General features: G+C 36.8%; 1 protein-coding gene across 3 annotated transcripts in view; it reads right to left on the bottom strand.

The window, feature by feature from the left end:
• Positions 1–26,376, bottom strand: part of LOC112992390 (tRNA-uridine aminocarboxypropyltransferase 2) — a 110,122-nt gene that overhangs the window by 58,308 nt on the left and 25,438 nt on the right. For 2 of the 3 annotated variants that reach the window (XM_026115409.2, XM_026115410.2), the window contains exons 2-4: positions 22,265–22,355; positions 19,555–19,649; positions 1,770–1,959 (exon numbers count right to left, since the gene is read on the bottom strand). In XM_026115409.2, the coding sequence (XP_025971194.2) occupies positions 1,770–1,959; positions 19,555–19,649; positions 22,265–22,355 (376 nt within the window). Of the gene's footprint in view, positions 1–1,769; positions 1,960–19,234; positions 19,262–19,554; positions 19,650–22,264; positions 22,356–26,376 lie in introns of all 3 variants that reach the window. The other variant, XM_064501376.1, reaches the window with a different exon arrangement.

Raw genomic sequence — 26,376 nt, 5'->3', positions numbered from 1 at the left:
CCGGACTAAAACCTAGCATTTATTTTCCATTTCACCTGCACCAGTATAACCTAATCATTATGCTACAGTTAAAAGCCCCAAAGCAATTCTCAGATCTGACATAAAATGGAGATTTTGCCCTCTAAAGGAAGTTGTTTGCAACTTAGACATATAGCAGCTTAGTTTGGCATTAACAGCATGTTAACTAACAGTATTCAATTTAAACTATTCTAACATCACAGTCAATAATGGTTTGCAAAGTCTGCAAGTTTGCAAATTGCCAAATTTTTTTTCATCCCCAGAAAGGATACAGCCAGCTCTTCACCGATTAAAGAGAAATTCAGTAACAAATAATTTGTTCCATTATTAAAAATGGGAATATCGATACTTTTTCCACAAAATACCTTCAACAATAAGTTAGAGAATAAGACAGCTTTGTCAAAAAATTATACCTGGACAAGTGATCCTCATCTCTTGGAACTACTGCAGAAAGAAAAACAGAAGTCTTGTTTATACCAGTGTTCAATATTTTTATACATGCTGAAAAACTGCCCTCTAAGCCCCAACCACTATGCCAATATATGGGGAGAAATATCTTAGATGTCATTCCATCTACAAGAAGCCAAGAGATGAGGACAAAGTACTGCCTCTTATTTTGATCCCAAGCAAAACTGCTCCCTTTTCCATGCTTCTGCAGCAGATACTGACTTGAGTGTGAATTAGTTTGGCCATGAGATTTCAGCACTCAGATTTTTTACAACTTTATCAAGGAAGAAGCAACCAGAGAATCTGTGCCATAACCAGGCCTCAAAACACTACAGCCTTCACCATGCAGATCCCCTGTGCATACAGTCTCCTTAACAGATTTTGCAGGACTTGAGAAGTAGCCACTTGCACACCATCCTCCACTACAGAAAATGACAACACACACACAAGTGCCAATGCAGTTTAAGTACACCATCACAAGGGTTTGTTGTCTGTATTTCCTAGACCACGAACAGGATTTCCATTATGAACTCGGTTCCTAGAAAGCACTCCATAAAACCTACCACACCTTCCACTAGCTGCCGACATAACTGTTAGTCAAGAAAAGGACAATCTGGACACAGAACTGCAGTGTGCCAAATGAGCACCTTCCCTAGAAAATCTGTAACGCAGGCATTTAACCCAGGTACAGCATTGTAGTGTAAAGGAACACAGCCTGATGTGTTTACATAATATATATAAAGCAAGTTCAATCTAATAATAGGAAAAAAGTTTCTTGAAAAACAGTGATAGAATCACATGTAACTAAGCTTTACTGTCAAAGCTTACCGAAAGGTTTTCATATGGTGGAGGCCAAACATAGGAGACAGTCTGACATTTTCATAAGGGACTATTCTACTTTCATCTCCCTGTTAGGGCAATACAAAACACTTATCCAGGAAAGAAAACGCATATTTTGTTGCACATGTTCTAATGTCTCAGGTAACAGAGAGGCAAAGTTTTCCATGCAAGTCAGAGTAGCTCTCAATCTGCAAAGGAATTGATTATGAACTTAGATGCATTAATTCAACAAACCAAAACAAATGCCAAGTGATAAAAGTAAAAATCCCACTAAGTCATCTTTTTCATAATCGCAGGTTTTTTTTATTGTGCAAGTTTTCCTTAACAGTTGGTTCTAATTAGGGGAAGGGGGGAAGGAGGGGGAAATTCCATGAGATCCCCCTTTAACAAAAAGGCTCCTTTTCTGGCTTGTCAGAAACCAAACATATGTTCTACACATGTAAAAAACAATACATACGACTTACCTGCTTGGGAAGCCGGAAGAGAGAATTTTTGTAAAATATATCTTTAGCCTGACTCCATGTTCCATCGATGATTATCATCACAGATGGACTGGAAGGCATCAAGGCAATTTCTTCCAAATTAGTTGCTTCAGCTCCAGGATACAAAATTAGAGTATTGGGATTTCTGCACACTGTGGCTAATTCAGGATACCTTCAACGCACACACACAAAAAGATAATAATAATTAAACATTTCCATGACAAACACACACTTCCAGGTATTCTAACCTACTAAATTCAATTCATCTTAATTTTACTTAAGTTTCTAGATAAATGTCCATCACTCAGCCACCAATCTCTTCTGAAAACTTCAGGTAAAGTTCCTGGTTGCCCCTTACCTCCTAATCGGGGGGTGTAGTGGGGGGACACCCCCCACAGATGTAATCAGTGAAAAGCTTAATGAAGCAATTGGGAATATTTTCCAATGCTTGAATCACTACAGATTAAGAACATCCTCTAATGTCTGTTTGAAGTGAAGATGTTTTGAATTGTTTGCTAAAAGTTTAACATAAATATTCTAATAAAATTTATTCAGATGCTAAATACAAAAATACTAGCCTCCCCTTTTTGAACCTTGAATACATAAAGACTATCAGTAGTCCTTCTGGTCAGTGTCCATAGGACATTTCTGAAAATTTTTATCATCTCAACTTGGTTTAAATTACTACTTCTATAGGCATACCCCCAAACCCCATACATTCTTCTCTTCCTCCCTGTTGGTCTGTAGATTTGGCACAAAATAGATGAATTACTTATTCTCTCAAGTGTTCACATTTTGAACAAGTTACCATAAGAATCAGTGAGAGGCACTGTTACTCAGGTCATACTACAAGCTTCAAAAACCCACCTGGGCAAGTTAGTCAGCAAAGGAGAAACTGAGGAAAAGCTAGCCTTCTAATCACAGCTCATTACTTGTCATGAATCAAATCCAGTAATATCGGCTCACAGTCCTCAGAACTGCATCAGTTCAGGACGGAGACAACAAAAGGGTTGACTGAAGCATGTGCAGCAGACTAAGAAATCAGTTCTGCATAGTACTTCAGAGGTTATAGAGTGACTGACTGTTGGGGAAGAGGGAGCAGAGTAATACACAGTTGACATTTTCACGCTCTGAAGTCGAATGGGAAGCCAGTACAGCTTAACACTGTTCTGGCCTCCTTACCTCCTATATGATATGATTTCTAAGAGGACCAAAAGCATACCCAATCATTAAGCTCAGTGAGTAGCAATGCCCCTCATTTGGTGTACTATCTTCAGAGTATCTTCAAAACAGTCAAGTGAGATACATCAGATATATCACCATCCATTTAAAAACAATTAGGAAACCAAAGCACCTACTGCATACGATCTACAAAAGGGACCAATGCATGGGGAAGATCAGGTACAATGGGATTTACAATAGTCAGTGCACCAAGTGGGCTCTCCATGCTATCTAACAAGAACCACAAAGGACAAGTATAAGTGCCAAGACATCAACAGAAGCAGGATTTAAAGATACCAGCTCACAAAGGCAAATTCCTAATGCTATTGTACTCTCAGTTTTGAGGCCCCAGGACCTGGGTACCTGTACCATTTCTCTAAAATTCAACCATCTCCTTTCTTTCCTTCCTTAGAAGAAAGAAAGAGGAGGAAAAAAGGCTAAGAAAGCAATGCTTAATAACAGTTCTTGAGCTGATATGTATTAGGTGTACCTCAAACCTGCATGCTACTTCACTCTGGACAGATGTGGAAACACAATTTGATCAATGTTAAGTTTAGGCAGAATTTCAGTCCTAAGACAGACTGTGAGCTCAAGACTTGTCTAGGACCACATAGGAGTCATCCAAAATGGCAGAATTGAATTCAGTGTGCCAATATTAGCCCAGAGCTAGTCTTCCAATATTTGACCACCATCACTCTCCAAGTAAACAATCCAGATGGCAGTGTTGAATCAGACCATTGCTCAACACTGTCAATGTTATTTACCAAAAAAAAAAAAAAAATCCAGTAATAAACTTTTCCTCCAAAATAAACAAAGAAGTGTAAACAGAAGACAGTTGTAAAATAAGTCTGTGATAACTTTCTACCAAGGACTACATGGAAACTTACCTGAACAAGTTTTAACCTTAACTTACATTGGTAATTTGTAATCACTTCAGCTTAACCACAAGTCATGCTATATATGATCATATACAATAGGTATTTCACTACAGGCTACCAAAACACTCAAGGTTTAAATCTACAAAATTGGTCATTAGCTTCAGATGCTTGAGTGCCCAACTCCTCAGAAGAGCTAGGTATCCTAATTCTGGGATGTTAGAGCTTTAAAATAATCAAGATCTTAGATGACAGCTAAAAAAACCCAAACAAAAAACCCACCCACCATCTTGAGTGATGCTGGGCATATGTAGAGAGATTTACCATACTTTTCTTTCATAGTAAAAGGTTCCTAAAAACGCATGCTGCTCAACCCCTTGCAGGCCACGGTACCTCACATTAATTGCACTGTAGGCTTTGGGTTTACTTGTTTTCTAAGGCTTTGCTACCTGTTAGTTTGTTACCAATACACAGTGCAATAGCCCTTTTCCTGCTCATGACTTACCACTATCAAGAATTTGCCTCCCTTCCCCAAACAGGTTTTATGCAAATCCTTTAGTGGCATTTAATTATAACTGCATAAAAACTGAGAAAGTCTCAGAGAGACCAAGTCTGCAACACTGAAAAATATAAGTGGACCTTGGTTAACTGAACAAACTGATGCAGCATTTGAAAGGCAAGTACCTATCAACAATACCACTTTTCACAGCCACTTGGCAAGAGGATGCTTCTGATCTGCTTGCTTTGGGTAAACACCAATACGGTATATTTAATCACACACTACTATTAAAATACTGCTATAGGGAAGGATATTCTCTGCTCGAGCCAGATGTTTTAGAAGGAAGCCATTATAAGAAACAATTGTGAAAAATTAGCCATTTCACTGAAATGCTGAAAGAGCTGTTGCCTGCTCAGCTCTTTTGAAAACCTGATCCACACACTAATAATATAATTTTTTTTGGCATACAAGCTTTGACTTGTATGCTTAAGCTTACTATAGCACAAAGTAAAAGATTATGAATTAGATTTCATCTCCATGTAACTACTTCTAAAAGCAAGGGCATATAGTCCTACAATAAAAATACATTAAAACAATGTCAATATTGATTTTTTCCCCAAATACCACTAATTTACTCCATTGTTTAAGTACACAAGTAATTTGAGACAAATAGCATGGCTCATTAAAAATAAAGAAGACTTTTATTAAGGTTGATGTTTGTATTCATGACAACTCATGAAATATTAACCAACATGCCAGCTTTGAAACTCTCCTCAGAGCCACAGCAGATGCTCCTTGCTCAGTGCTATGCCTATACATTGAAATGTATTTTTGCTTTTCATCTCCACCACACAAAGATGGAGTTGAAAAACTCAGCACCAGACCACTCACATATATGCACTACCCAGCCCACCCCTACGTTGTCTAGAAGCATCCCATTGACTAGAGACAAAACGCAGGTCACACATCAGATCAGTAAATTAGGAAGGAGACATGCAACTTTACAAAGACACCATCTAAGCCCAGCAAATTGCTAAATTGCTGAGAGGGGAATCAGAAAAGTCTCATTAGAGGCTTAACCTGCTATAAACCACTCTACTGTGAGCTTATCTTTTGAGGTGGGATGGGTTTGGGGTTTTATTTATTTATTTTTTCAAACCGCTGTTTAAATTCAGAGACATAATTCTGTAGTCCACCTAAACCGGTGAACACAGGGAAATGAAATACAACAGAAAGAAGTAGAGTAGGAATGCAAGGATTCAGTTGGGGTAAGCACAAGGATAAGTTAGGAGCACAAGTGCAGGCAGTCACATCAGGAAAACTAGTCTAAGCTAAAGAAGGATTAGTTGATTGTTATGAAGTAAAGTTTCACACAGCAGCTGCCTGCAGTCAGAAAGGTGATTTTCTTACTCATCTTGCCATACCTTGATGCACAGCACCTGACAGCTTTCATAGCATCAGCCATCTAGCCATGCAGTTTTGGCAGTGCAGATGGAGAACAGGGACCTGTCTGTTCAGGAGTCTGCATTTGCTGCAGACAGGATACTGGGACCACATGCTTCAAAAATGAAACTTTCTTCAGGATGAAGTTTTCTTCAGGAAACCTCTCAAACAGGCTTGCCACTAATTTCATTATAACTTGAATCCATGAACAGTTCAGTGAAAGAACTCTCTTGTGATCAAATCCCTTCTCACTGGTGTTCAGGAGATGGTAATCTTCTGTCGTCCTTCCTTGAAGCCTCATGCGCAAATGCTTGAACACAATTGTGGCCTAATGCTGGCAAACATGTCAAAGATGATAGCAAGGCTCGGCACAGTCAGGAGCACAGCAGTTGGCACAGGAGGTCAGAAGAGGACAGGAAGAAGAGAGCAAAGCGTTGTGTCTGCTGGCCATTGCTAGAGACAGACTTTGGTTACATGTTATTCATATGTAGCTTGTCTTAGGACATTCCATCATGCTTTCATAGAAGCTTTGCTTAGTCTGAAATACGTAAAAGGGACTTGAGTTTTACCTGACATTTTAATCAGTACAGCCTGCATGCTCATGGCAGACTCTTTGAAGCTACCAAATCTCAAGAGAGGACTGAAGCTGAATTCCTAAACAACCAGTACTTTTTTCCTACATATCAGAAGCTGACCTTAAAAAGATTTTACAACTCTGTCAGTCAGGGGAAAAAAGAGAAAGTTCCTGCATATGCAAAAAAAAAAAAAAAAAAAAAAAAAAGTTTTCTTAAACAGTCCAGCTCCTCCTGAGCTTTAGCTTTTTCGAAGAGCCTGCAAGTACGCTATAAACTCAAAACTGAAATGAGAACTCATTTCTGACTTTAGGTACCATACTTTAGTGTACTGTCAAACTTGGTGGGATTCAGAGTTAAGTCATTTTGGATGCTATTACTCAAATAAGTTCATTTAAAAAGCAGACCTGCTAGAGTACTTCAAATGCAGAGTTGTTCTATGTTAGTAACAATCAATTATGCAAATCCTTCATTTATTTTTGTCACATGTATTCATGCACTTTTAACAGCTGTTATCAAAAGCTTCATGCAGGTTTGTTATGATTATGACTTCAAAGTCATGAACCCAGATCCTTTTTTCCCTAAATTGAAAAAAATTACAGTGAATCACTGATGAAGTTAAATGTATGCAATTCACTCACACGTATGTAACAAGGAAGAAAAACATGCAGATCTAACCTTCCACCTCAGCCAATATGACTAAGTTCTTAATTCTTAATATTGTGCAAAGAGTTGAGAAGACAGCTTAGTTCTTTCGGAAATTTGACAATCATGACCATTACATAACAGATTTCAGGTGGTGTAACCTGAAAGAGCCTGATAATGAACATGGCTTCATTGTCTGTAAGGCATGATCTAGGTTTGTAAGTTAATGCAGAACAAAGAGCAGGCAATATAATAAATTATGATTTGAGTGGTATGAGTGACACTTGAGGGAAACTAAAGAGGCCTTAAATTCACATGCACTGGACGTTAATAGAAAAAGAGGGAGGTTGCTCAAGGTTACAGTCACAGAAGGAGGTGTTGCTTTTGTTCTCTGAAACCTACAAGGCAGAGCAGGATCCAGTCTGTCCTCTGCGGGTCTCTAAGCCAATGCCTAAGGACAAAAAGATTTCAAGACAAGACTAAGAGGTTAATCAAGAAGTGGGAAGGTAGGATACTGGAAAAGAAATTCAAGTCTTACTATTTCCACAAAAGAAAGAAGCAGCACAAATTAAGATGATAAAATACATGGGATTAAAGAGAAACCCAAAACCTAAGTCATAATTATTACATTATGTCAGAAAATTAGTAGAAAGTAGTATAATAAATATACAGACAATAGAAACTCACTCAGATACTACAGATGGTTAATACCATAAATCTAAGTGCACATCAGAAAAGCTAGGTACAAAATGAGAATACAAAACCATTCCACAAGTACATTAAGAGCAGGAAGAAAAAACCCACAAACACTGGCCTGCAACTCAACGGGGGGGAGGGAACAGCAATACATAAAACCTCAAGTTGAATCCCACAGTTGAATTTTGCAATGGAATCATACAAGTAATGCAAAGAGCTTCAACAAACAAGTCAGCTCTTAAGTTACAATATAGGCCCCTCAAGAAGTACTCTACCTCAGTCATAACAATTTGTGCAAAATCTGGAACTGTTTGTGAGAAGAAATCCCTCAAAAAAACATGAACTGAAGAAAGTTTAAGGACAAGAACAGCAAGAGTAATCAAAGCCTTTACAGAGAAACTGAATAGACTAGGTTTGAATATTTTATAAAAGAGAAGGCCACAGGGAAATCAAGGCAGTATCAAAAAAACCCAAGTACAAAAAACACAAGAAGTTGCCTGTTCTCCCTGTCCCCAGTAGACAGGAAGAGAAATATTGAGCATAACTGCAGCAAAGATGCATAGTGACCAAGGAAAAATCCTCCCAAGATTTTTAATGGTAAAAAATTAAGTCCATATATTAAAATAGATTCACTGATACTACTGTAGAGACTCCACTACTGGACTGTATTAACACCAGGCATATATACAGTTGATTTTGCCTTCTGTACAAGAATAACATAGTCACATCCTGAGGATCTTCCAAGCTCTACTTCTGTAAGTGTGCTACTATATAGTATAGCAAATATCAAATGCTAATGGCCTTCTTTACTCTTACTCTTGCATATGACTTCCACTAATGGCACTATGCTGAAAGAATGTCTTATCTATAGACATCAATGTTTCTAGTGTTCCCACACATGCACTCAATATAACAATCTTCCTCTGAAGACTCACTTCAGGTGCTCTACTTACAGTCTCTGCATATATTACTAGCTTCTGAGGTTTCAAACTACAAGCATTCCCATGCAGAAAAACACAAACAAAAACCCCAAAAACAATTATTATTTATGGTTGCAGTATTCCATTTCATTCCATTTAACATTTTCCTCCAATAATTAAAAATTTGACCAACCTGAAGATCATCAACTTCTTTCTATATATACACACATTAAAATTCCTTATTACCCTCCTTTCTACAACAGTTAATGTACAGCTCATGAAAAGATGTGCTTTAAAGGTGTTTTAAGGTATGTCTATGGCCTTGAACCCCAAGGGAAATGCTTACAATACATCTCATGCAAATCATTGTCCAGCCTCAGTTTTAGTATGCAGCAGGCACTCTGGGCCTATGTAATCCGTTTAGTCTTACAACAACGCTCTAACCAGAAATACTGGGATTTTTTTCATTTCTGCCTAAACTGTATCCAACCACTTTGTCATAGAAGATTGATATGTTCTCATGACCATACTTAAAACAAGTAGCATCTCATTGTTCCTGGGATGCATGCTTTAGAACTGTGCAAGTTAAACACTGTCTTATCTTATTATAATACAGTCTTTGCAGCATAAACATTTTTATTACACATCCAGAACCAGTTTCTTTCAAACTCTTTAAGGGCTTTCAATTCAACTGGAAACTATTAAACTTCAGTGTCAAATACAAGTGTTCAAATTTAAAAAGCCACATTGCCAGTTAGCATCAAATAGTATTAGTATTATAGAAGAGATGCTCATTTAGCATCTTTTAAAAAAGAAGTAGGTTAACAGGAACTTCTCATTTTTTCCCCTCATTACTGCTACTGGTTCACCTTCGCAGGTCACTTGACTTTTTACAAACTCCTGCACCTGAGAAGCTGTGGGAATACTGATCCCCACAGTTCTTGTAAGATCATTAAATGAATCAAGTCAACAACTCCCTTTACTCTGCACACTTAGAAATAGTTCCTCGGGATCAGTGCTGTAGCATAAGAGACAACCAGGAAGAGAAAACTGCTGTTTCCATACTAGTCTCTAACAGGGTCTATAATCCCCCCTGTCACCACTTTTAAACAGCATGATTTTGTGACCAAAGATAAATCTAAGTCACTAATAATTAAGGTTTCTTGGACACCTGTAATTTTATAACTACTCCCCCATCTACAGGGGGCAGGGGGGAGGGAAGTCCACAAAAAACACTTAAGTAATTCTTTTTAATCTAGGAAAACCTGTATATCACATACTTTATAACTAATTACTAAGTTCCACAATGAAAACCCACCATTGCCCATGTCTCTGAACAACATTAGCTATTACAACACAAGCATATAAATAAAATGGACAGGAGCTTGCTTGTTTAAGGACTCCAGTACATCACTATCATTAGGCTAGTAGTGTGATCTTAAATTCATTTTTCCTGTCAGAGGTGGAACTGGTCTGCCACAGTGTAAAAGCTAGAAAAAGAAGGGATAATGGGTTCTCTTTATTCCGATATTATTCCTATTTCCATTTACTTCTCCTTTGAGCTGTTGTTCTTCTATAATACTTAGTTTAGTACTTTCATAAAATGAGAACTGCTTCTTGCATTTACTGTTAGTGTACTTGCAGATTTTTCTGGAAAAACCGATTGCAGCCAACCTTGGCATTTAGTTCAAGTACTAATTTTAATTAATATTATTTCTCTCTGCCACCTTAAAAACAAATCATTTTGGTTCATAATTATATTCAATCTGTAACTATTTTCAGTTCTCATTCCATTATCCAAAAGCAGCATGGAAAAATTTTGAAGACTGACAAAAATCATGAATCATGTGTCTGACTAACCTAAACCTAAAACACACTAATGTGCACACAGTCATTTCTGATGTCCTTTCTCCACAGACCCCCTCACACCCCCCAGTAAGAATTATCCACCACCACAGCTGGGGACTATCGGTCAAAATAGAACTGCAAAAGTGCTGCTGTGAATTTGAAACTACACCTATGAAAAGGAAAATCAAAGTCACTGTTTATAAGTGACATGAATCATTCTCAGGCTAAACAAAAGTCTGAAAGCCGATGTTAATCCACGAGACTGCAGTAGACTAGATAAAAACACCTGTGGTACAGCAGCTTGTAGGCAACTGTTTTAGAAAAAGAGTTATCTTCTCAGTTTGTCATTACTGCAGGAACAAGAGAGAGAAATACTTCTTCTTAAGGACCAGTTGAGGTGCATTTTGTTTCTGTTTTTTAAATAACCAAAATAGATATCTACCTATCCTATCACAATGTAAACTAAGCACTACTGAAAAGAATATGTAAAGGTAGCAGGGTACGTTTACAGTTTGGACTTATGGGATCAGGAACTGCTTTTCATTTCTAATTAAGACATACTTATCTTGGTATTTGTACCATCTGTAGCATCACAGTATTTAATGATAATTCTCAAAGAACACAGACATTAGAACAGAAAACAAACATTCAGATAAAGCATTTTAATAAATAAGCTATATTTATTCAGTTACTTGACATATTTAAGTTGTGCATAAAGACTATGGAAAGAAGAAAAACAATATACAAAACAGGAATGCAGTCAGAAGAACACTTTATTCCTCTAAATTCTCAACTCACTGGACTAAAAACATGGCTGAAGCTTTGTATTAAGAATATTATTAATATAGGTTGAGATATAGTATCATCCAAGAGCTGAATATTGTAGCCTCAATCCCACAAAACCCATCAGCATCTATGGATTAAATTGCATGGGCAGAATATCTCACCCCGTCTTCGTGCCAACAGTCATAGTTGTTAATATAGACAGATTAGTTTTGAAGATGAATGCAATGGCAGCTGAAGGAACAGTTCAAGAAAGAGCTACAGGAACCATTATCTTCGCAGTTTTTGCTTTGCCAGTGGCCGTCAATACCAATTTGGAAAGCTAAAGTAGGTGAGCAAGAATAGTCATTTTCATTTTCCCTTCAGACTGTATCTTCACTTCTACAACCTTCCTTTGACAGTTTTTTCTGTTCTGAAAACTGGAACCATTTTATCCATCTGCTTTTATAGCACACTATTGGATAGGTGCTGTAACTTTTTGGTAAATCAACCTGGGGCAAAGAAGCAGCAACAATTTAAAGCCAGTAAGTCTCGCACTGTGCAAAAGCATAAAGGTATAAATGCTATAGAACAGCTCCAGTCATTCCACTGCTGAGTTTGTTTTGCTTTGCTTTAAGTGAACTATTACGCTTATTTGCAAGTTTCATGCTTTGAACAAAAACCTCGAATATTTAATGACTTTCTAGATAAGTTTATTGTGAGGGGAAATCACATATGAAAACATACATTTCCATATTCTACTGAAAGTTATTTTTTCCCCCCATACATTATATTCAGTACTTCCTATCTACTGCTTATATAATCTAAAACTTAGCAAAAACACTTCATGGCTTATGTAGCACCATGGAAAAAGGTAAGAAAACCAGTATACAGGTTTTTTGTGAAAATTCCTTCTATAAAAAAAGCAGCAAGAAAGATCATTTGGTTAAGTTATATCCAGCTTCTTTAAGCAATTAACTGTGGAGAAGCCTAGCTCATACTGCATACAGTGATACTTAGCAATATCTAGCAGCTATAATCATAGACTAAAACTCCTCTCTCCTACATAACACATACATGCAGACTAAGTCAACCCTCACTCAAATAGCATGTGGGAATTATACAGGGAGAATCAGAAGTTCTAGCAATGCTAACAGACTTTCATAGATCTTTTACTGAGCCTTAAGATGCCTGTTATGGAGCACAAGCTAGCGATCCATTAATACTTCTAAAACCTTAAAACTTAATTTCAACAAGATTCCTTTTTTCCTGCTAAGCCTGTAAAAGTTCTATTAAACATTTGTTTTCTGTAATGTCTCTATTGCATTACCTAACTTTTTTGTGCACTATGAGTATATTAACCACGTGTACTCTGAAAAGCAGCATTTCTTCAAACTCATTTTGGAGAGAAAAGGGAAATTTGAGACAGAATCTGGCAACTTAATGAACACTTGAAGTAGCTTCACAAGGGACAAAAGTCTTCCACTCCTTCCAGTAGAGGAATTCTCCAAACATGCCCCAAGCCCAGGAGAAAGACAAGGCAATTCTAGTACCAAGTATAATAAGAAAGCAAATCAGAGAACTACCTGGAGAACAGAATTTAGAAGAAAGCTTCAAACTAAAGCAAAAATATCCAAGAAAATTAGCAACTGAAGCCCAAGAAATTAGTATTAGAAGTAAAGCATATATTTCAACAGCAGTGGTAATTAATATATGTAGAAGTGTCAAATCCCTTTAATTAAAGTACATCCACAATTACTTCTCCAAAAAAGCAGCAAGTTTTGCTTCCAGTAATGCATGTTTCTCCTCTGTAACCTGGACTAATACAGCTTGTTTCACCATTAACATGAAGTATTCATAATGATATGAAGTATTTGTAATGAAGTGAATTTTCTTCTACAGTGATAAACACCAGTCTTTTAATCACCAGTGATAAACACCTGGCCACATATTGAGACTTTTTTCCTGATAGTTGATGTCCCTCTATTCCATGCTGACAATGTGATTCTTGGACCTTCTCTAGTATGCCCTGCAACACAACTATGTAAGTCAGTGTCTGGTACAATCAGTAGATACGGTCCTGGTACCAGTTTAGATTTAAATATCATGTGTTCATTCCTAGCTAAACGGCTACCTCGAGGCAGACCATACTGTCATAACTACTAGCTCAACCCCCACTCCCAGCAGCAAAAAATAATAATAAGAAAATAAGAGTACCAGCTTCCTAATGTTGCTTTTATAAAAAGGGTTGAATTCAGTTCAGTTTATATTGTGTCGCTCCCTTCAAGCCAGCCTTAGACAATAACATCCCTTATTCCATCAGTTACTTTAAGAGATGACCAGAAGTCTACCTTGGAGCTGAAAGGTGCGATATTCAAAACCAGTACAGCCAGAGAAAACATACCTAGAGTTACGCTGAGGAATCTCAAACCCGATATGGTAAAGTACAGTTCTAGAGGTAAATGTGCTATGTTAGCATTCACTACTTTTAAGCACAACAGCAAAGCTGACTGGCTATGCTCAGGCTCTTAGTGCTGACTGAGATAAGGAGAAAGATGCAGATTTAGTTTAATACAAATAATGGCACGGAAAAACATGAAAAAATAAAGTCTACCTGAATAAATAATGAACCATATATTGTAAACAGTTTTAAATTATTTGGTAAATGGTAAAACTTCATTAGGTGATAGTTGATACAGTGAAAATATTTTTATTTGTAAGTAAGCAAAAGAAAAGTGCCATAGTTAAAGCATGCAAAAGTACCACAAAGACCTTTATGAAATTAAAGTTGCATTTTATTACTTCAATATTGGTTGAAGTTAAAAGTTTCACCAGGTGTTCCAACTCATTTCTGATCTAAACTACTGATCTGTAGCAGAACTGGCAATTTTACTGTACAGAATTTACTGCAGAGATTTCTGCAGCCTGATTTTGGAGAGCCACGCAAATAAACTTGTAATTACCTCCTCACTGTTCCAAGCAACAGGGTTATGGACAAAGATATCTGCGTCAGTATTCCCAGTAGAGATCAATCATTGCAGCATATGATTTTAATCACAGTGCATAGAATTAACAAACTACATAAGCACGAATATTTGCTGCAGGAAAAGGTTTGAGGGCAAGACTACCATTTGGTTTTAAAAAATGAATGAAGATCAAAATCATCTTTTCCCCTCAAACTGTGATGACAAAGCATAAAATGAAACTCAAAAGCAGCAGTTGCAAGACTGTTCATATGACTAACAAAAAAAGATTCTTGGTTAGAGTTCAGATACAGTTGCTCTTTTCTGTACAGCATATGCCAGAACACCCTGTTGAGCTGAACAATATTATTATTCAAGAAAAACTGCCTTCAAAAAGTTTATTAGTAGCCTAAGAATGAACAGAAATTCCAGAAATGATACTTCATTCATGAATGAGAATCTGGTTGGGTTTTTCCCTTTGTATTTTCATAGTTGATAGCAAACCCACTGCTCAGAGTTTACAGCAATTGTTAGATATGGTCCTATGAATGATCCCAAGAGAAATCAGGACACATCCTTCCCCCCCACCCCCTTCTTTAAAGCATTATCTCTATTAAAAATATCTTAACAGACATGGAAGAAAATTTAACCAATAATCAAAAAGAACCTGACATCTTTGAGCAACTGGAGGTGACAGCACATATTTGAAGAGCAAATGGAATGACAGTACACTGTACAATGAACAACTTTGAAAGTAAGCAATCAGTTCATTATTGGTATGACGAGAGGAGATAAAATTTTGACTTGTCAAACAGCCAGAACAAAGCAGTTCAATACACTGAAAAAACAGCTGTTAATAGTCTTTTGGATAAGTCTTCACAGGAAGACTGTTTTGTTTGTCAGGGCCAAGGAAAAGCATGCTATAGGCTTTGAAATAGGTGCAAGTCAGGACAAGAATTGTCAGCTCAAGCTTAATATTCACCAGAACTCATCAGAAAATTAAAATTGCTCATTCTACTCCAAAAGAGTAGATCTTAAAGTTTTTGGTACATGGGTGATGTGACCATGTGTTTGTAGATAATCTGTGCAGAATCAGATGCACAGGAAAGTGGCAAGAGACACAACTCAAACCAATGCACAAAACAAAAGGGAGAATCCACATACAGATGCAACAAGGGAGCAGCTGGCAAGCCAAAGAACAGCAGTTTTTGTAGCTAAAATAGTACAGGGACAGAAATTAAAAGGTGCAAGAACATCAAGTATTAGAAGATACCCCCAAGATGAAAATAAACTTTTGAAAGAAGGGTAAGAAGTGATGGTATTAGGCCAAGAGAAATCAAAAGATCCAGTCACTAGGTCAAATACTTAAACTAGAAGACAAAAGGAAGGATAAGACAAATATCTTTTGCCAGTGCAGAACAGAATGAAGGAAAGGCAACAAAAAGAACATACACACTATTGCATTCTGTCAATATTATCCTAGAAGAAATCTTCCATATTGAGGAAAGACACTAAAAGGAGTTGCAGCAGAACTGTATGGTTCAAGGAAAGAATCAAAGACAGTAGAAGTGTTGGTAGCAAAAGACACTAGGTTGAATTAAACAAAAACTTAGAATTATTTAGCTGGAAATATAGCAGAACTGAAAGAGCGAGGTGAGCAAAGAAAGCTCTATCATAGCATGAGAGATCAGTCCTACCAACAGAGAACAGGAAGCAAGTTTGGGCTGATGATCATTGCAGCTAACATTGATGAACACCTGAAGACTGAATAGGAGCATGAAGGAGGAAGTTGCTGGACAATATTCAGAGAAAGGCAGGGGTATTCAAAGATGGAGAGAAGGTTAAGTTTCCATATCCTCTTGATAATCAGAAGCACTGAACCAGAAATACAGATTTAATACGTTTTGATTAAGAACTGTGAACCAGAAACTATCCTAATGCTATAGAATTTGAGACCATGAATTAAGGAAGACTTAAGAACCATAAGTCAAACAAAAAGAGTTTGGATAGACGGTAGCCAAGGCAAACTGTAAGGAGGATTTGTGAAGTAATCAGATGCAATGACACTGAAGGTAGGGGAGGGAAAAAAAAAAAAAAAAAAAAAAAAAAAAAAGACGTGCTCTCTGGCTTTCTGCTGCTAGATGACTTCAAAGAATGGGAAAAGAGATGATACAACTTGTAGCATGTGTACACACCTAGGAAGGCAGGGAAAAAGGAAAGGAAAACTATGCATAAGTAACAGCCATCTAAATGCTAACATGCAAAAAAAGAGCAACATGAATGGCATTTGAGTGTCAAAGTCACTAAGGGAAAAAAAACTTAAGACATGATACAGCTTCTAGTCAAGAGGAAAGCAGTGTTTCTAAGCTAAGGAAAAGCAAAACAAAGTAAGAGATGATTTAAAAAAGTAGAAGTTTTCCTAACATTCTCAGTAAAGGAGATTAAGGTGCAGACACTAAAAATCATTACAAACCATTAAAATCCATTCTGCGAATACTAAAAAAAGATCTGATACATCAATAGTAACGTTCACATATTCCTTCGCAGAAAGCTCAAAAAAGTCTAAGGCATAAAAGTTTCCAGTCATATTTACTTGTAAAGCACATTTTGTCAGGGTAAGCATTCTATATACTGAAATACACATATACATTATTATATATATAATATACACCAAAGTGTATAACTCAGAAGTTAAAGCTTCAGTACTTCAAAAAACCCAACAGCAAAAACCATAAGCTACAGATACTCAACCAAACTGGTCTTTCAGGTCAGTAATGTCATCTGATCAGTGAAGTCAGCAAACTTCACTACTAATATGACAGTATATTTGATTACATGCTTTCAGGAGAATTAAAATGCCAGATTGCAGGAAGAATAGACAAGACTGGGGAAAGAACAAAAGTTAATGTTAACAAGTCATTTCCCCATCTTTTTCCATTCCTGTTTCAATATTATATTGAAGATATCAACTTGAAAAAGCTTTCATTAGCTGAGTGTTCTTCTAGAAGAACTTTAAAAGTTGGTTCTTTCACTGTTCTGCAATATGTCAATAATAAGGTAAGTGAAATTCAGTTAGTTTGTGTATCAACTATCAACCACAAGAAAAGCTGGGCAAAGAAAGTAGAATTAGGTAGAAGAAACATTAAAAAGCTGAGCTTGATATTTATTCTTTCACCTGAACACAAGAACTCAAAAAAACCAAAAAACACTAAGAATAAGAACTCCTGTCTGATTTTCAATTTTATTGTCATAAACATCAGAAAGCTTAGAATTTAAGCTTTAATGCTCCCCATTTATCTACAGCACTCAATTCAATGAGGAGGTTTTTTAAATGAAATCCCTCACTAGTTTCAGATGCTGATTACAAACACAATTTTGTTGAGCTAGGACAACCTGAGGAATATAAACTACATATACTTGAGTGACACACCCACTTTCCCCTTGAAGAGAGGGGGGCACTAAGCCTGGAAGAGCCGGCTCCCTCAGGCAGTATGTTTGTTCTCTCCTGAAAGGTGATCAGTTTGCTGGTGTACCACTGCTAGAGCTGTGGTGATGGAGACTGCAGAGCATCAGCTAGCTGATGGCTTCATCCTCACCTAAAACCATAACAGAATTTATTTGTGTCTCCAAAGCCTAGCCAGAAGCATGCTGAGTTTTCAAAGCTGTTGTAAAGGACTGCTGGATCCTGTTTACATACATAACAAGTATGCCCACTGTTATTCTATACTCACAATTTACAAGTGTACAAGCAACCACCAAGGGTATTGTTCTTTTACAGGCCAGTCTCGGACTGTGCAGTAGGGTTTCTAAATAAACACCGGGGACAGTGAAATACATGCACCAAATTATCCCACTTGCAGGCACTGTCCACATTCAAGTGCAGGCATAGATTTGTTAATTACTTCTAGCCCTGCATCAGGGTAAGTCAGATCACCAAAATTCACATTAACCTGAGAAAAACTCATCTCTTTCGAGTGCATTTGTAGTATGTTGATAATTCACCATTTCCAGTGTGTTTTATAGCAGAAAATACTTATCGCATAGGAACTAGGTAATTCTGAAACTACTGAAGTTATTTTGGGGTTGAGATATTCCACAACACGTTTTGACCTAGACAGGATCCTTTATGTTAGAGCAATGTCCTTGTGGTGAAACTTGAAGGAGCTTTAAAGACTGTATTCATCACTTCCAAGAAAAACTTCTAAAGCGATTTTCCAAAAGCAGACTGTGTTGATAGTGTTCCACCCAGTGCATGTCAGTATGAAGAGTTACTTCATTTTCAGCTTTAATGGGAAGAGTGTACAGTTTCTCTGTAGCCTGAAACTGGATAATTATTACCATTATTACCATAGAAGACTAATAGAAAAGCAATGTATTTCTAATGTGCTCTAGTTACTATATACAGTGGGGTGGGAGCAGCATTCTGAATCATCTTTCAACATTTCTGTAAGGTGAACACTGAAAAAAGTTTTCTTCGAAGATTAAACTCAATTTTAAAATTTGCTTCATCAATATTCATGATTTTTGTTTGCTTTCATTGAAAGTGTATGTAATAAAGTTTAACAGTGCTTTTGTACCAGGAACTGGTTTCTAAAACTTGCTTCAAATGAAAATAAAAATTTCTGAGACCAATATTAAGTCTCAGAGAAATAAAAAGCAAATTTGAAAGTGCCATGATCCCCTATAATCAGTTTTCCAGAAAGAAAATTTGGACAAAAATATTCTTGAAGGATTTTTCATCTCTGACACTCAAGTACAAAATACTGCTTATATTTCAGTAGCACCAAGTGTCCTGCCAAACAAAGCAAACACAGCAAGAACCATGCAAAACAGCAAGACAAGGCTAGCACCAGGTAAGAATACAGTTACAGAAAGGTTTATGAAGAGCTGCAGAGTAACCACCTGAACTTTCAAGAACACCACAGCTGAAGAGAGTGACCCAGCAAACTGGCTGCCTTATCATTCACTAGTATAGCAAAGAAGGAACTGGCCATTCTTCCTACCTGAAATAGAGATGACACTGTAGTATGCTGTGGAAGAGTAAAGATAAGGGAGGAAATCAGCCCATTATGAAAGAGATTTTATAACCGCATCTTGCTAAAAATCAAGACAGCGGGAGCTGCGAATTAGAAGAAAACCTACCAAGTGTTTCATACTATTATACCAAATCTACATTTACTGAAAGTCAGAAGCTTATACCAAAAGTTAACATACACCATCAAAATAAAAACCAAGAACACCAATTGCTGTTAATAGAGAAATTGGAAGAAACATCTCAGTAATACACAGAGAATCAGAAAAAGATATCAGCAGTCCTGCTCACCTGTCTTCACTAAAACGTCGACCAATCAAAACTTTACATTTGTCTGGAGGGAGACAAGCCACTAGCAGAGGTACTGTCCTTAACACTCGACTTTCCTGAAAAAAAGAAGTTACTTCTGAATAAAAATCAAGGAGGTGTCTATGAATTCTTAGTTTCCATCTACTTTTAAGTTTTTTTTGACTAAACCCACAAAAGTTGTATCAGCTAACAGGAAGAAAAAAATCTGCAAGAAAGAGCACCCAATTGTGATGTACTCAAATCATACTTTTGTGACCAACAATATCAAACTTAGTCTTGTCCTAACCTATGACCATCAGTGTAAGTTAATTCAGCTAGGCTGCCCATATCAGAAAAACAACAAGTTTAACAGAACATTAAGATTAGGCAAGAAAATAACATTCACATTAACATAATAGGTTGAGGAGCTAGCTTCACTTACTTTCCAATATGAAACTCCTCCCTTGCCAATATAAATGAGAGCTTGACTTTTATAGACAGGTGCTAAAAATAAAAACATTGGTATTGATGGTATGAGATTATTTATTTCATCATGATCAAGTAAGACTAATTCACTACTCAGAAGACTTCCTTCTTCATAATAATGTAAAGAGCAGCAATAAATGAGCTGGAAGACTGTCAATTATTTGTCTCTGACAAGCAAAAAAACAAAAGATCAGTCAAGTGAGTCATTCGACTGTTCCTTTCAATGTCATATCATTACGTCAGGATTACATTTCTACCAAATAAATACATTCTCCTACCAAGAGGAAAGAAGTTGGAATTGTCCAAATTAATCTAACAAATATGTTTATCAGATAAAACACAGAACCCAAAGCTGAAGGAATCAAGAACAAAAGCTGAAGCAACCAAGAAACTACACGTTCAAATACATTTCATGTTTAGACTTTTCTTAATTTTTAATTTATTACATTTTTTAGTTATTTAGCCTATTTGTTATTATACCAGCTATTTTGCATTTACCAGTGTAAAATTGTACAGTTGCTCTCTTGTTTTTCTCAGTGTTCTAATAGTGATTTGCAATGCTTTTTTTATTCACTATTCGAAGTACTAAACACAGAATTAGGGTTGGAGGACTGGCTTTGGGTCCCCTCCCTTCCTTTTCTGGAAATTAACAGTGCTTTTGGCTAGCACAGCATAATCCATGTACAATGACCAGGACAGTTTTAACTACTAAAAATATTTATTAAGAAAAAGTAGACATTTCTCCCATCCTTTCTACACCAAAATCATTTTTTCCATGATTTAAACACAATTAGCAGAAGTATTTGCCTTATATTTGATCCTTACTGTTCAATAAAAAAAAAGGAGTATATAGAGTATTATACTAAGCAAGTCAAATTTAACAGCTAGCATGAGATCAATACATAACTTCATTAAATACATATAAATAAGTTTTCCTCAGATGTTTAACACCAAAAATTCTTTCAGTTATGGAAAGAGAAGGCAGAGAAACTGAATCATCCTGAACAGATACTGTCCACTGTACTTTAAGGGTTCTGTCTTGAGCCACAGCTATCAATTCAGTTTTGAAAAGTACAGAACAGCCAACATTTTCCCAGAGATCCTGCCAAGGATGACAAAAGGCAGAAGGTAAAACAAATGTGTATGGGGCTAGCACACCTAACTATGCCACAGTCCTGGCAGAGGCCATGACAGTAAGCATAAGAAAAAAAGAGGAAACATACCACAAACACCTGCAGAGAGGAAAAAAGTTAGGCCAAGCAACAGCAAATAACACCTTCACCTTCCCACTATTCCTGTAACATCTACCAGGTTTGTATCTAATTAGTTTTTAAATTGCTTCACAAGTTAAAAACTATAATCAATGTAAGGACTATCACGCAAGAATAGAAGGTGAATGGCAAGATATCTGCTGCTGTACAATAAATGATTCCTCTCTTTCACAATACCTAACACCTGCACAAGTCTACCTGGCAGCATGTCCTCTAGTCGAGACACTGCAAGAGACATGTAAAGCTCTATCAAGCAAGGACAGCGCCACTGCAAGCGCCACTGCAAGCACTAACACTGTCTGCTAACTGAGGTACTGTATAATGCTGAATAAGTAAAGAGCTGGACTAGGAGAACACAGGTTTCCAAACTCCACATCCTTATTGTGGGCCCAGCATCTCTCCAATTCTGTGCAACTGCAGTCCAGCTCGTAAAATCCTTATAATCTACCATCATACTTGATCATTAGAAGGCAAGAAGAGCATTAACATAAACTCTGCTATTGGTTAAATTAAAAAAATGAGTCCAGAAAATCTCCAAGAGCATGAAACAGGAAAGAAAAGGATACTGTAGGTACATTAAGTCCAATATAGGACACACTTTATCACCTAGAATCTTTGAAAAGCAAAAGTGCCTTTAGCAGGAGACAATGCAAAGAAAGCTGCTGCTTTTGTGGTTCACAAATGTGCTCCTCTAATAAAGTACTTACAAAACATACCATTCTGAACTGCAGCTATAGTCTTTGTTGTCTAAATATTTAGGGTCACCACTAAGAAGAATTCCTTAGTTCAAGTATTTAACACAACACTAGCAAGGAGAACTGCTGTAATTAAAATACGCTCCTCCCTGGACCAACTTGAAGCCTCTGTGCCACACCATACCAAGACTCAAGATTAAAACAGGACTATTCAGATAAGAAAACATGTCTTGTGTGTACAGAAGTTGCAGAATTACTCACCTCTGCTGGATGCTGAATTATATATAAGCAGGTGGAGACTTTTAGTGGATGTACTGGCAGGAATGGACACAAGCACACCTTCTGAGGACGGCTATGTGACACAGAGGAGGGAAGGAAAATAAAAGTAATGACAGATAGAATAAATATATTACAAATACATAGCCCATCCCAAGAGCCACACTAATAACTCCCCCCTTACAACACAGCATACTAAACCAGCTGAAGTAATTTTCTATTCACAAAAACAATCGTTCCTAAAAATGGAAAAAGAAAAGATTTAATTTTAAAAACAAACAAAACCAAAAAAGTTCAAAATCCTTTCTTTATTCAGATAAGAGTTTTAAGAACAGCATTCGAATACCTTCTACAGTGTGGTTAGGATTAAAGCACTCTAAAAACCCTTTTATTTTCTTTAAGAGAAACAACCTATTAGTAGCCATACCCAGGGAAATCTGTTATTGCATTTCACACCAAGTTAGTGTTTCAATCATATAAAACAATAGAAACAATACTTTAAAGAAGTATACACACAGGAAGACCCAGACATGCTATACTTATGAGCAAGCTTTTTTTATTTTAACTCCAGCTACGCTGATACATAATGTGGGACTGTAAACAAGAAGCATTAAAACAAAAGCCATTTCAGGAATTTCTATTTCAAGTCTAATGAAAAAGAACACAGAATAGATCCAGCTATTTAAGTCTTTGGTGCACCATACACTTGTTAAAATAACTAGTGGAAGAATGTTACAGAAACCCATACCAGAATGGCTATTCTCTAGAGCATCCTGAAACAAAGCATTACTTCTTACCAGTAAATGGCAGCACTGCAGAAAGACAGTAGATAAGAACTCTTAACAGCTGACAGGCTGTGTTAATCTAAATCCACTACTTCTAGCCCTATCTACTAAGACAGATGTTTGTTTTGAGATTACTCCCCTTCTCTATGGGGTCCAGTTAAAGTTACCTAACAGCCTAAGTCCAAACTGGAGAAGCCGGGGAGTAGGTGGAAGGAATTGGTACTGGTCAAAATAAGCACTGGAGGAAAAACATTAAAATTCAAAGATTTAGAGTAAAAGGTTCAAGGCCAAGTAACTGAACTAATTTAAGATGGAAATTATTCAGGTACACATTTCTGATAAAACACTCAAGTCGCTCCCCTTTTTTTAATTTGCACTTCTAGTGTTGTCAGTTTCTTGTTGATACTCTGCATAACTTTGGAATATCCTGCTGTATTAATGCACAGGCTTTGAGCCTAAGCTTAAGCACTCAATTACAGGAGTCAGTGGGGACTTTTACTGCAAGCTCACTGAAACCAACCTCACTTCTGGGTCCAATCAGCCTATACTTCTGCAGTTCTCCAACACTGTACCACCGTCTTTCTTCCAAAAACTTCTCTTTATATGTAACTGACTTCAACAGAAGTTTCTGAAATCAGTTTGTTAACAAGCTGGAAGCAGCAAATACTCCCAGAGGCTGTTACCTCTGCCTTGAGAGTTAAATAAAAGCTCACCTTCTTTTTGATCATCATATTTACTGACAACTCAATTTTATATTAAGTGCAATTCCTTGGTTTCTCCTCATTATTACATATTTACTCTCATTAATAAGAGAAGTTGTTGACATTCTCACCATAATGGCACTTTCTCCTAGGGAGAGATTAAGGCATGAAAATCTACTACATAAAACTATTTCAAAACAGTTAGCCCGTGACTGCAACTCACAGAGCTGCATTGTTCACTAGCTTTTATAACCAGACAGAAACAGTTTCCAGTGATTTCTGACCTCAGGGTGTTTACTATAATAAAGTTGGCTAGATATAATTTACTTATTTTCAATCTCCCTTTTGTATATGCTTTTTGTATTTTCCACACTGGTTTATGTTTTTCACAGGTAGCTTTTCTGAGCTTTGTTAACCTTATAAAAAATAAAGGAAATTACCCAGAAAGCAAGCATTTTTAAGTAGTTACAGAATCAACCCTACCTATAATTTGATTTGTAGAGAACAGAGCACAACCCATTACAAATAGAGCACTTTTCAATATAATTACTTACATATGTATATACATCACTTAACTTTAAGCACCCAATTAGGTACCTAATTATGTTGAATATGTATTTTTACAACCCCATCCTGGGGGCACAAGGACTTACTTCTGTACTTTCATTTTGGTACCTAATGGTTATTGTGCTCTTGCAGAGAGGAAGAAAAAAAGAAAAAAGGAAAACAAAACCACATACTTTAAACTTTATCCCTACATGAAACCTATATTATCAGCCTGCAAGAGCTGGGTAGAAAGCACTTCAGAACAAGAGAAGCTCTGTTCCACCACCACAAAAAGCCGCCTATACTCTGAGAAAGGCCACCTAGGCAGAAAAGGCCTTTTGTATTTTTCTTTTGTTTTAAGTTTCTCATGCACTCTTGCCCTCCACATGCAGCTGATGGTACAGAGGAGTAGAGGCAGCAACAGGGAACTTAATGATAAACATCAGCCTTCATCCATTTCTGGAAATGGTAGTCATCTGCAGACTCCAGGAGGGAGCAAGCTTTCGCTAGTCAAACCTTTTCCAAAGTAAGGATATCACAGGCAAGAACTGTAGTATTTGGAATATTAATGGAAAACTTGAGGGCGGGGGAAGGATTTGAAGGGAATGATTTCTGCAGTATTATCCACTTACATGCAATTTCACTATAGCTCAAAGCTATCCAACAGGTTCTTACCTGTTTTTCAGTACAGCATTTCTAGTTCAAACTTATTACAAAGCAACCTGTCACACTGATGGAAGTAAAAATCACTATGTCTAGCAAAAGTGCTTCACATGCAAGAGAAGACAGCCATGCACAGAGTTATGTCACAGTTGTCTCTCTTTTTCACATTTAAATTATAATGTTCACAAAAACATTTTCCCAGCAGAACTGAATCCAGACAATGGATTGTGCCATACTGTGGTGTATACTAGTAGTTTAGTTAGTTTACTACTAGTAGTTTCTGGGCAGAGATGCTCTAAAAGTGAAGCTGCAGCAGCTTGGAGAACAGCTGTCTAACTACGAAATTCTTTCCAAGTGGCTCTGTACAAGTTCTCACAATACAGACATCTTCACTTGTAACGAGGAAAAGGTTAAACCTGAAGCAATGTGCCTAAAGGGCTTCTGAAACTGAGCACCATCCTGGGAATGCAAGCAAGTATACTCATGTCTATATTCAAAACCTAAAGGGAATTCAAGCATTTTATCCCAGAATAAGTGAAGAAAAATGTTAAATGTTCATGTTCAGCATTTGCAAATTTTTCTAAGGAAAGCTACCAAGAGGTTAAATGTGCCACAGATGTTCTAGAAACAATGCTTGCAATACTAAAATAAAAAGGAAACTGAGGTTTTTGAACAACTATACATTGGGACATCGTCATGTTCCGACACATATTGCCAATGTCAGGCACCAGAGTTAGTATTTTCAAAGAAACATGCCTGGCCAAACAGAAATGGCTGCTTCAAGTTAGATTTCTTTGGTATTTAGGTCAAAGGACCAAGGGTTTCAAGGTCAAAACCCACCTGAGAAGCCTGAAGAGAAACTGAGTTACCATATTTGTTTTATACTAGTGTTTTAATATATGCTTCACATTTACATATATATATATACACATATATATATACATATATATATATATACATACACACACACACATATATATATATAAAATGAACTTGAGCAAATATATCTCAATGAAAACAATGTTCAGGAGTTTTAAAGATGCATTGGAACTCTGTGCAAAGGGTTTAAAGATTTAAGCTCATACATTTTATAAAATCTGAGAACAAGCCTTAGTTTTGCTAATTTTATATTAGAGAACTAACATTAAAAATAATTTTTCAACTATATTTTGCAGCCTCCAACATTAACTGTTGGAATTATATAAGCTGTCATTAACTGTTACAGTTATAGAAAGGCCTTAAAATTATGAGTGGCAAAACAATAGAACAGCAGATTAAACATAGATAAAACAATGCAAACGGGGGTGGGAAAAAAAACAATCCTAACCCAACATACAAAACCCACGGAGTCTGAGGTGAATGTTACCACTCAGGAGTGCGCCCTTATGATAAGCAGTCCTGT

The sequence above is a fragment of the Dromaius novaehollandiae genome, chromosome Z, assembly GCF_036370855.1.
Source record: "Dromaius novaehollandiae isolate bDroNov1 chromosome Z, bDroNov1.hap1, whole genome shotgun sequence".
In the NCBI taxonomy this organism is placed as follows: Eukaryota; Metazoa; Chordata; class Aves; order Casuariiformes; family Dromaiidae; genus Dromaius; species Dromaius novaehollandiae.
This window is presented reverse-complemented; position numbering and strand designations above follow the sequence as displayed.